Source organism: Clarias gariepinus, chromosome 16, assembly GCF_024256425.1.
Source record: "Clarias gariepinus isolate MV-2021 ecotype Netherlands chromosome 16, CGAR_prim_01v2, whole genome shotgun sequence".
NCBI lineage: Eukaryota > Metazoa > Chordata > Actinopteri > Siluriformes > Clariidae > Clarias > Clarias gariepinus.
Genome location: NC_071115.1, coordinates 21,654,021 through 21,666,134, shown reverse-complemented (window position 1 = coordinate 21,666,134; position 12,114 = coordinate 21,654,021). Strand labels below are relative to the sequence as shown.

The window sequence follows — 12,114 nt, the reverse complement described above, 5'->3', positions numbered from 1 at the left end:
TGACTTTTTTTTTTAAAGGTTTAAAAATTTGAAGGAGTATGTACAAAAGTGTTTCATATGGGGATTCTTTAGAGTACATGTGTATACACACAGGTGAAAGCAAAAAATATACCTATTTTTGTAAATTTTTACAATTTTTTTTGTAAAAATCAATGATCTTCACATAAATTTACAAAGGATAATGAGCAAATAATTTAATTGACCAGTTTTTTTATGTATTTATTAAAAAAAAAAAAAAATCAATGATCTTCACATAAATTTACAAAGGAAATGAAACAATGTACCATATTCTATAGCAATGTATGGGAAATAAATAAAAAGAATTACAGTGACAAATATAAATGGTAGGGAAATCTGTTGTTCCAGACTATATGTGCCAAGAAACAACCATCACTATCCGTGAGAACACTATGTGTCAGACAAACACACGTTTATGCCTTTGAGACACATTACAGATCTTGGCTGGGGGCGTTATAGAATTTCCCTTGAAATTTCATCGCTAAACACGATCACCAACATCTTGTTTCATGATTGCATTACAGGCAACACAGGCAAGATACCTATCCTGTGTGTCCTTGATTTTAAATCAGATCGATGGCTAAATGATATAGATGGGCATGGTGGTTTAAAATTGAGTGAGCTTATGCCTGTGGGGTGGGTGTTTTGGCTTTTATATCCAGTTCATGTTGCTCTGTTTTTGGTTTCCCCTCTTCGTGCTGAGTCACTGTGAAAGTTGGAGTGTGTGGGGGGTTGGAGGAGGCACCCACCAGCACCACCTGTCCCCCCGTCTGGATCAGCCTACATGGCCAGGATCTCACTTTCACCTACAGGAGTCTTGGCATAAATAAAGACTTGCACTCAAAGTCCTCTTATAAGCAGTGGACAGCACTGATCGCACTGCGTATTCTTGACAATGATGACAAATCAGACTTTTATTGTATTGAAAAGTGTGGGATGAATCACATGGTTGAGAGGGCAGCATGTTAAAACTACTCTGTGCATAAAACCTATGTAGTAGACATAAAACAGTGCATAAAAATAATGTGTCAATCACATTTCCTTTGTAACTAAAGAAAGGTTTGGGCCAGTGTAGCCTACACATACGTGATTCATTTGAACACAGACCCTCTGTGGCAGTCTAAATGCAGGATTAAATTAGCAAAAAAAATAAAAAACCCTTCACTTCTTTTTAAGAGTGATCTTTAAGAGTGACTCAACTGCTGGGACTCCCACAAAACAAAAATATTTTACTTTGTTAGCTAGCTACACACTTGTATATACAATCAGCCATAACATTTTGACCACCTGTCTAATATTGAGTAGCTCCTACTTTTGCCACCAAAACAGCCCAGCATTAACTTTTTTATCAACTTGAGATACAGTAGTTCTCTTATCGGATGGGACTACATGGGCCAGCCTTGCTCCCTGCTTGCACCTCTGGGCAGAGCTAAGCAACAAGCTAGGGGTTTGCTAGGACAAAAAACAGGCAAAGTTCTTTTTTTTTTTGACTTTTCTTTAAATGCACACACGATGGAGACCCATCTAAATGTCTCAAAATTACCAAAAAGGACATTTGATTAATACTGTAAGTACCCTATAAATCAAGCCTTAAGACTACAGTAGAAACATTGCTGTCATATTTGAGACTTAAATGAAATTATTTTTAGGCAAATTGTAAAAAAGGGGTATATCACCTAAGTGTGTTTCTACAATAGATTAAAGTAAAATGACTGTCCTTTACCAATTTAAAATGCTTAAGTCAAATAAAACCAATTAATTACGAGACTAACAACCATAGACACAAACTTACCTAAACAGACACAACCATTTGATGCATTAGACCCCAATCCAGGTGTTCACGCTACTGTTGAGTCATGTTTGCAGCTTTGCTGTTCTCAATGCACACAACTTCTCTGCTATTTACTCATTTGTTTGTATAAGCTATGTCATGGGAAAAGGGGCAAATCAAGAGTACAGGCATGGCTTAAGCCAATACTCAATCTAATAACATGGTGCTCTCTACTGGTAAAACTTAGCAAAACTTGACTCTTGACAACCAATCTTTGTAGTATAAATGTTTGAAATGTAAAAGATGCTGATGAATCTCCATATTAACACTTGCAGTGCAGCGATTTAAAATGGTGGGAACTAGAAGAAAGGCAGCTGTTAACAGCAGCTGGCAGCTTTATTCTCGAAACATCCGAGCAGCTGCAGCATCTTTCCTGCCAATATTTAACCCAGTTGATAGGAGGCTTTTGAGCTAACTTCTGTCAATCAAATACAACCAAAAAAAAAAGTTCATATCCACTTTAGGAGGACAGGATTTGAACAGATTCCCAGTCTAAATCAGTCCGGTTTCATTGTTCTTCATGTTTGAGTTAAATCAATGTCCAAAACCAGGCTGGGAAATTGAGTACCTCCCTCACCCAGGAGTGAATACACACCACGTAGTAGAGTAGCACTGGGCCGTCCAGATGAGGAGGACTCACAGGAGATCAGATCTGAGAGTATATCACACATGCACTGTGGTAAAAAAAAAAAAATGCAAACAGCTGTAAGGCTTAGAGTAATGGAATTAAACACAGGGAGAAGCATAGACATAAAGTGAATAAATGTAAAAAGGTGAACAAGAACCACAGAGGCTTTATGGCTTGTGTGCATGCAACCTATCAGGTATGGCATTAAAAACACAATGAAGAAAACACTAATGGTACAAACCCACTAACATTTGCCTACCTGCTATTACAAGTGCTGAATATACAAATACTAACTGCACAGAGCTAGCTGTACTTCTTCCAGAAGTGGCCTGGATTGTTTCATCAGCAGTTACTGTGAGGAGTCTGAGGGACTTCGTGGATAAAGTTCTTCATCATTGTTAATTTCATCCTTGTCCAATAAAACTTTGTCGTTTGCACAAGGACAAGCAAAAGACAAAGGTTTATTGGACAAGGATAAAAATGATATTTACATCTCGCCATCTTTGCATTAGAGGTTTTTAAAAAACATCCTTAATTATCCAAATAATTATTTAAAAGAAACATTTCCACAACAAATTTACTTAAAAATATCTTCAGTGCAACACCTCTAATATTGTGCACCAGCATATTGTGCATGCAGTAGTACACTGTGCACAGGGGCCAGCAGACAAAGGGCCCAAGCTCGATGACCCAGGCTTTAAACTCCACACATCCCTATGTGATCAAGCACCCATGGGATGTGTGACCCACCCGCGTCCCACAGCACTCAAAGGATCTGCTGCCAATGTCTTACTGCCAGATACAACAGCACAGAGGTCGTGTGGACTCAATACCAGAGGGGACAGAGCTGCCTAGATGGCACAAGAGGAATCTACACAATATGAACACAGTGATTTGTGTCGTAATATTATGGCTGATCAGAGTATAATTATATTACTGTTGGTCTTTTGCCCTTCATTAAAAACAAATTTTTAACAAAATTACCAATAGACAGGTCAGCACTGATATATAAAAACATGACCTAAATGTTCTGTATAGAGTAATAGATAAAATAATTATAAAATTACATGTTCTATATAATTTTTTCTCTATTTTCTCATTATACTCTTATTCCTATGTATTATATACAGAGTTTGGACAATAAAACTGAAAAACAGGCCAATTTAATGTTGGAGGTTTCAATGGTGCCAGCAGCGAAAATCTTGGGCTGTGGACAATGTAAAACATGTATTGTTCTCTGATGAGTCACGCTGTGGAGAAGCCTCAAAGAAGCGTACCACCCAGACTGTTGCATGCCCAGAGTGAAGCATGGGGGTGGATCAGTGATGTTTTAAGCTGCAATATCATGGCATTTCCTAGGCCCAATACTTCGGACAGATTGGCGCGTCACTGCCAAGGACTACCGAACCATTCTGGGGGACCATGTGCACCCTATGGTTCAAACATTGTTTCCTAAAGATGGTGCCCTGTATCAGGATGATAATGCACCAATACATACAGCAAGACTGGTGACAGAGTGGATTGATGAACATGAAAGTGAACATGAAAGTGAATATTTTTCTCCACCAGCATCACAAAGTGACCTGGCCACTATTCTCCAAGAAGAATGACTCGAAATCCCTCGGGCCACTGTGCAGAACTTGTATCTGCCATTTCCAAGACGAATTGATGCTGTATTGGCTGCAAAAGGAGGCTATACACCATACTAATACTACTGCGACCCCTGTAGCTTAAAGAAATTTGCATAAACTGTTTCAACTTTCTAAGGTGAAACATTTATGTATTCAAAAGACATAATACTTTTAAGTAATGTACCAATAACTCCATTAATGTCCATTAATTTGCTTACCTTAAAGATCACCTAATCAATAGACAAGTAAGCAGGTTTAGAAAGCTGTGGTTCAGGTGAGAGAAACCGACCTGGTGCATGTGGATCTCCAGCTTCAGCTGAGCTACTTGTAGTCTCAGACTGTAAAGGTCTTCTAGCTCGCCACTGCTGCTGTAGGCTATTGTGGGGGGCAGGAAGGGTTGCTCCGAGCAATGCCAATCAATCCTGCTGCGCAACGGACACAGTGACCCACGCCACTGTGCCATCTTCTTCTCCCAATCTGAGGAAACAATTATAAACAAAAAAAAGCAAAGTTAAAAATGATAATACCATTCTAGCAGCCGAGCCTTTTCTCACAGCTTATTTTTTACTTCACCAGTTCCAGTTTTTAATTTGATTGTGAGATTAAAATTACAATATGTAAGGCCTCCGAGTGGCGCAGTGGCACGGTGCTCGCCCTATCATCCGGAGATCGCCTGCTCGATCCACGGGTGATGCTGTAACCTCTTGCAACCGGAGGTCTAGAGAGAGCTGATTGGTCGAGCTCTTTCACAGGGGAGGGATGAGGGTGGTAGTGCTCCCACATTAATCACGGCTCTACAGCCAATCAGGTGCGTCTGTGAGCTAACGCAAGTGGAAGGAGTGGATAGCGTTATCCTCCTGTTATGTTGAGTCTGTTACGCCGCGCCTAACGGTGTGTGAGCGAGCAGTTCGAAAAAATGCAGTCGGCTAGCGTCACGTGGTTCGGAGGAAACACGTGATATCTTCGGCCCTCCCGACTGAGTGGAGGTAGTAGCCTTAATGTGGGCCAGGACTAAATTAGGAAAAAAAATATATATTTTTTTTATTTATTATTATTATTATTTTTTTTTATTACAATATGTTGTCGGTTTAATCCAGTTTATTTATAGTGTACCTCATTTATCACTGCATCAGTTAAACCTTCCATAAACACATTTCATATTAATACTGTTTTTGAATAGACCATGAGTCTCTTTAAATATTGAACCATCTATGAAATGGATTACTTTGGAGACTTATTGTCACACCTAGCTTATAGATATAAAGTTACAGAATAAAACTTGTGTATAACTATATGCAATGTTTACATCCAAAGATTTTTTTTTCAAATCTAAATGAATTAACTCTGACCACAGTAAGTGTTTCTATGCTTCATGTATACAATTTGATTTCATTAAAATAATCTTCATGTTATATACCTTTTAATTTCATTCAAAGCTTATGAATTGAGCACACATGCAGATTGGTTTAGTTACTGATCCATGCCAGCAGAAAAGCTCTACGTTCTGTTTGTGTCCCTCATAAGACAGGCTTTATAAAGTACCTTTTTTGAGATGACCAGCTTCATTAATGACCTGAACCATCATTTTTTCCAGGCCTGCCAACATAAGCAGCGATTCATAGTCCTTCTTTGTCGATGGTTCTGTACACACACACACACACACACACAAAGAGTACAAGATATTTTTACACACAGCTTGACTGGGGCAGCGCCGTTTCCACAGTTTCCACTGAGACAACACTTGACTTGATGTTTAAGTAAATGGGAGCATTAGATCAATTCTCTCCTGAGTGAGCTGCCTGAAAAACTCTAATTCCACATTACTCCCTCTGATCTTATGGCTCATCTCTCAGTCTCTCCTCCTACACCCTTCTGCTACAATCTCCTGCAGACTCCCTGAAGAGCGCTCTCTCTCGTGCGCTCTCTTCAAATCTGTTCCTTTAATAATCTCCTACCTGGACTAAATCCCAGTTGGTGGCGTTGGAGCTCAGCATTATAACAGTGAGTCAGGTCCACCCCTAGTTGCATTAGGACACCTAGTTGTTCTTCCATGGCTGCCATGTGGACAGAAGCCCATTCTGTGGGAAACTGGTACATTTAGAGGTCAAGGAGCCATTATGTACAGTTTAAAATAACCAGAGTGACATGCATGACCCACGGTTGAACTGAATATGTAAAAAGAAATTTGTGTTATAACACTTATCATTAAAAACTAATTAGCAAAATAATTTGCATAATATGAAATGCTTAAAGTAGACAACAATTCATTATGTTAATATTTTATGTCTGAACTTAACTGCAAATGTTATAAGTCCCCTGTTTTTTCATGTGCAGGTCCCAGTGGCATCGTTAGGTCAGATTATTCAGGGCTTTAGGAATGAAAATTGTAAGCCTAACCCTGAACATTTTTACCTGGAAGTGGAGGTGCTTTACAGCAAGGTATGTCACTGACAGAGAGTTACAGAGCGGAGCTTTACATGCATTCAGTGTAAAAGGGAGGGAAGGGAAGTAATTAAGTGCCAAATGCAAAGCTGGACGACACATGTGCATATGTCAAGAAATGCTTTGATTATAAAAGCCAAACTAGCATCTGGGCTATTAAAAGAAGAAAAATTAAGGAAGACTGACTTGATGGTCGGGTTAGGGTTCTGTTCAGTTTAGTTAGAATACGGTTGGCACCGTCAGTATTGCCAAAGCATGTTGAGTAGTTTTGACAGTAAAGGACAAAACCAAACAACAAAAATACAATATGAGGATAAGAATTCACAATATAACAGATGAGAAAGAAAGAAAAAAGAAAAAGATACCAAGCCCAGAATTATCTAATTACACAAATAAACAGGTGATGTTACTCATCAATTCAAGTCTATCTATCTAAAGAGTTGTGCTAATTAGAAAAAACTGGTTTACATAATGGACAGAACAAATATGTACCTAATAAGGACTTTTACTTTTTTTTTTTGTAAGCCGGGGTGTCTACCTCTACACAAAATGGCTAAAACTTATGTTCAAGCACACAGGACTTCTGTGTTAGCTACTGAACTAAATGTTAGGCCTGGCTTGACAAAACCTTCCTTTTAAAAATTTGTGTTGAAAATCTAGCCAACACAGAAAGGATACAGTACTGATAAGTCTCTTCTTAAAGTGGTCTCTCTCCGGTACAGGCTTAGAATGTCTGGTCAAGACTTTAGTCCACAATCTGTTGACGGAGACACATTTTTTACAACTTTTTTTTTATAACTTGTACAATATTGCGACGAGCTCTATGAGACCAGATAAGGTACTAAGATAATCTTGTTTCAGATCACACACTCTCAAACTCACACACACTCACTCGCACACAAAAACTAACTTGTTCTTTTTGGTCCGTTGTGCAAGCCATAACGATAACAAAGGTGAAGGTACCCTACAAAACAGAAAACATGTAATGTTAAGTAAATTCAAAAAAGTGCTATGGCTAATGCTAAACATCAGAGGTTAATCTCACCATTGCTCCTCAGGAGCTGATGCTTCACATTGGATTTTTCGTTCCTGATCCAAATGGGATGTCCCCTTTTCTGAAGAAGATAATCCGATGTGCTTCATAACTCTGTCTGATTCTAGGGAACAACTGTTGATCTGGAAGGGCTTTCTTTGAACATATGTTCCAGTAGTTTTTTGGGTCAAATTTGTACCCAACTGCTTTACTTTGACGGTGGGCTGAGATGATGGTCCTGTCTTGCCCGAAACCCGGCGTGTAGCACCACCCCCATGGCCATCAGTGTTTTTTAATTGTCCTGCGCCCTGACGACTTTCTTTAACCTCAGAGGACAATTTTTGTGGGTTTCTTTTATCACGATCTTTAACAGCAATAGCTTTACTAGCGCTGCCTTTTGAAAAGGGCTTTTCTTGGTATTTTGAGCCAACTACAGAGCTGCTACGGACTTTCAAAGCCTTTTCCAGGACTTGTTCTAGGAGCTCAACTTCTTGTCTCTCTTTCAAAGGAATGTCTAAAAAATATATAAAAGATGATTGTCAGACACAGTTGTTGGTGGTAAGAGGAATATAATAAAGGAGAGTTTGGCTAAAAGCACCAACATGGAGAAACCTGATCACACTAAAGTTAAGTCCTACTCAGTGCTTGTCAGCTAAACAAACTTAACAATTAATTCACTTATACCACACGTCATGTGTGAACAGTTTAGCCGCCTCAAAAGACTCAAACATCAACTTGACAATGAGCACATATAGAGCAGTTTTAGTCGTGCGGGCATGCACAGTTTCAAACACAAGCAGTGTTTTGAGACTTGTCTGATCGTATGCTTTTTGATGCATGTGACTTTTGATCATCATAACATAACATCATAAAAATAGGTTTCTGTTGGCTCACTCTGAAGCTTGCGTGCTTGAAGCTTGTGTGCTGGTCATGGCCAGTCAAGCTGAAAAACAGTCAATTCACTGGCTGATCGATCAATGCATCTCCATTATAAATGTAAAAAAATGTGTGACCTAATATCTGCTTTTTTAATATACTTTAGATTTTGAACAGTGCTGAATGACCAAACACAATACACAATAGCTACCCGCCTTGGGTCTGTTACTAATATTTAAAAAACAACTTAAGACAAAAACCATACACAACATAAAAAAAAAAAAAACCTCATAATTTTTTTGCACTTACAGTACAAGCTGCAGGGCATCATTTGGGACAAAGCCTTATAAACCCTGTCCTAATGCATATATTAGAAAACCAAACTAAATTAAATGTAGCAGAACATTAACTGTATGACAAAACAGGCAGTAGTTCAGGGATTCCAGATTTCTACACATGCACTAGTATGCAATCTGTAGTAGATGCTTATCCAATAATACCAAGCATTTCTGTCAAACATTTAGCTAAATGTAGCTAAGTAGGACAAAGACAACACATGGGGTTAAAGACACTTATTAGGAAAAGTGAGATTTTTCACAGGCTTTTACAGATTTTTATTTTATTTTATTTTATCTGTTTAGTGATTAATTTCATTCATTTACCTTTATTTAACCAGGAAGAAAACTCACTAAGATTAACATCTCTTTTCCAGGAGTGTCCTGGCCAAGATAGGCAGCCAAATAACAACAGACATTACAAAGAAGACAGTTTACATATTAAAAACAACCACACACAATTTGATTTCAAATTTTACACAATAAGGACTTAAAATTTGTAAGTGACACTAAGTTCTGTAACTTTATCTCCTTTTGAAGAAGATTCCAATCTGAAGTAGCAGCATATTTAAAAGAAGTTTTACCAAGTTCAGTCCTAACAAAAGGCACACAAAGATTGTAATTTGATTGAGAACGTAGTGAGTAACTCCTAAACTAAGTCCTTTGTATAAGACAGCAGAGATAAATTGGTAAACAACCCAAAATTGCTTTATATATCAACAAATCCCAATGCATTTTTCTATGGATACTCAATGATGATGACATTGCTTTTACAAGAAAATGGTAGACTTGTACTCTATGAATTCATTCTGTTGTTGGACTGTTAAAGGGGGGAGTGATAAATTCTGGAAAAAAGATTGTTGATTTATTTAACTTTACTGCCCCTTCAGAAGCTCCATTCCCAACTAATGGAAACATAATGACAGTATAACTAGGTGACCAAAATTAATATAAACAAATATCAAAAATCACAGCCGTCATGATATCCAGCACAACCTTATGTGTGATATTGCTTGTATACAACAGTTAAACAAACCATTCAAATCCAAGATTTCGATTTGTTTATGTAATCCATTATTTTGCTCTGACAACACATATTCTTCAGTGACTGGCAGAGTCGGCGACTGACAGTTAGCGACTTGTTATTATTTATTGTGAAAAAGACAAATCCCCTGCCTTAGCCTGTGTGATATAGTACAGCGTTCAGAATCTTCTTTAATTAGTGGTGCTTGCGAAGCGAAGCACTACTATTATTGTCTATGTTGTTTGGCTTTATAGCAACTTATCACTATTGTATGTATATGCATTTCTGTCATCTCTTCTTCTTGACAATGCAGCCAGAACCATTGCTGCTCTTACTCACTCTGCCCTTCCCCCTGTGCCTTGCATGAGCACAAACACACTCCCTGTTTCTGATTGCCTGGAATAGTGTTTTGTGCCATGGTCTGCACCACTTTGTTTGTTTACCTTTTACAGAGCCTAAGCTGTGTGTACACACCAGATTTTAGCCCACACACAAAACAGAGAGCTCGCAGACTGTGAGGAGATATTTGCTGAATTATACAAAAAGTGTATGGGATTAGAATTGCTTAATCTTCCTTTGAAGTATATTGTATAATAAAAACAGCAATAAAGAATGCTTTAAACTGACTCTGAAAATGCGCATTTACCTTTACAAAAACAAAGGTTTAATGGTCATAAAAACCACGCATACACTTTATGTTGTATTTTCATGTCATTCTAAGTGACTCCAATGTGAACGCGTCTGTCCTCGGAAACGTCATGTATGCGCACTCATATGTCTATGGAGCATTCAGGCTAGCAATGTGAACGCAACATTAGTCTCTGAGTTTGGTTTTCTGAGGTAAAGCTGACGTAAGTACAAGCTTATTTCTGATCGGTACTTCGGTAGATGTGACGTAACCACTACAAAAATAGCCCCGCCCACCTTAATACAACAGTACCATACTATCGTGTAGTAAAACTGGCTTATTTCGCTACACATAAAACAAAGTCTAAACATGTTATGCGCGAAATACATCGAGGACGTAAATGACCGAATGCTAATATACATTTCCTGAGCGAGATTTATCTCTACAGGGGCTGTTATCTTACTTTGTGTGAATTATTGGACTTTTCTATCCATGTTGATTTTCTTACCATGATCCTTCACGCTGGTCGTGGGTTCCGCTTCAGTGCTGTGTTTCACACGCGTTTTCCTGCCAAAAGTTACACCTTATTACCAAAGCAAACGCATTAACACGACTATGCTAATAAACAGAAATAACATGACTTACATGGAGCGTAAAATCTCTCCATACTGCCGGATAGTTTCGGTGAGTTTTAGCTCCTCTGCTCTGCACTGTTTGATCGCTTCACCCACAAGCGCAGACATGCTGCAAGGAAAAAACATCCCGGAAAATGAACGTTTAAAACAATGTATCATAATGTAAAGGCAACATGTCTGTATAACCATTGTACCTTGGAAAATGTCAGAGTCAAGTCACCCGCCAGGAAGTGGAAGTGGCCTCGTATCCGGTAAAAAAAAAAAAAAAAAAAAGTTACATAATTATAAAAACAAAGACATAAGCTTTGTTCACTGTATTCATAATTATCTATATTTTATTACAGCTATCAAAAGCTGTCCAATACGAGTCCTGTACTGTGGACACTCTACAGTTCTACAGAGTATGCGGTCTGTATGTGAGGGTAGTGCGCGTCAGTGTTGCCAGGTAGTACAGATACACCAGGATGATCATATTTCACGGAACCTCTACGTACATTGAAAGTTTAACTGCACCAAAAAAAAAAAACAGAACCGAGTTTGCAACAGTTACATTTCTCTACCAAGCTAACTGTAATAGATCTCAACTATTGAAACGACTGATTTTAAGCATTAGTTATTATGCTGCATTATACCTATGGGCTGCTCTGCGCAACACTGACTAGCTACGAGGCGACAGCGGCTGTCTGGACGTGGATTGGCTCATTTACCACAGATCCAGGATCAGTTTTCTGTGACATGCAGTGAGAGAGTATATATATTAAACGAATAACCAGACTGATTCCAAATCAGACTCACACTGTTAAACCATAACACTAAAAACGATGTCATGAAATGATCGTAAATTGGTGTATTATTAATACATTTCTATTAAAAACCCTAAATGTAAGAGCATTTCATGACATTGTTGGTGTCATAGCGCGGACTAAATATGACGCAACAAACAGACTCTCCATGGAAACGCAAGTGGGTCTCGCGAGAGCGAATAGCGTTACTATGGCAACACTAAGACGCTTCGAGAGTAAGGAATAAGACC

The 12,114-nt window shown here is 38.4% G+C and overlaps 1 protein-coding gene across 1 annotated transcript; it reads right to left on the bottom strand.

The window, feature by feature from the left end:
• Positions 1–226: 226 nt before the first annotated feature.
• LOC128544165 (uncharacterized) lies at positions 227–11,667 on the bottom strand. Its single transcript, XM_053514165.1, has 10 exons — positions 11,276–11,667; positions 11,092–11,190; positions 10,955–11,013; positions 7,596–8,097; positions 7,461–7,514; positions 7,229–7,307; positions 6,064–6,196; positions 5,651–5,749; positions 4,398–4,585; positions 227–2,523 (listed from the first exon to the last, which is right to left on the bottom strand). Exons 2-10 carry the CDS (start codon positions 11,187–11,189, stop codon positions 2,368–2,370), a joined length of 1,368 nt encoding a protein of 455 aa, XP_053370140.1. The 5' UTR covers position 11,190; positions 11,276–11,667; the 3' UTR covers positions 227–2,367.
• Positions 11,668–12,114: the final 447 nt, after the last annotated feature.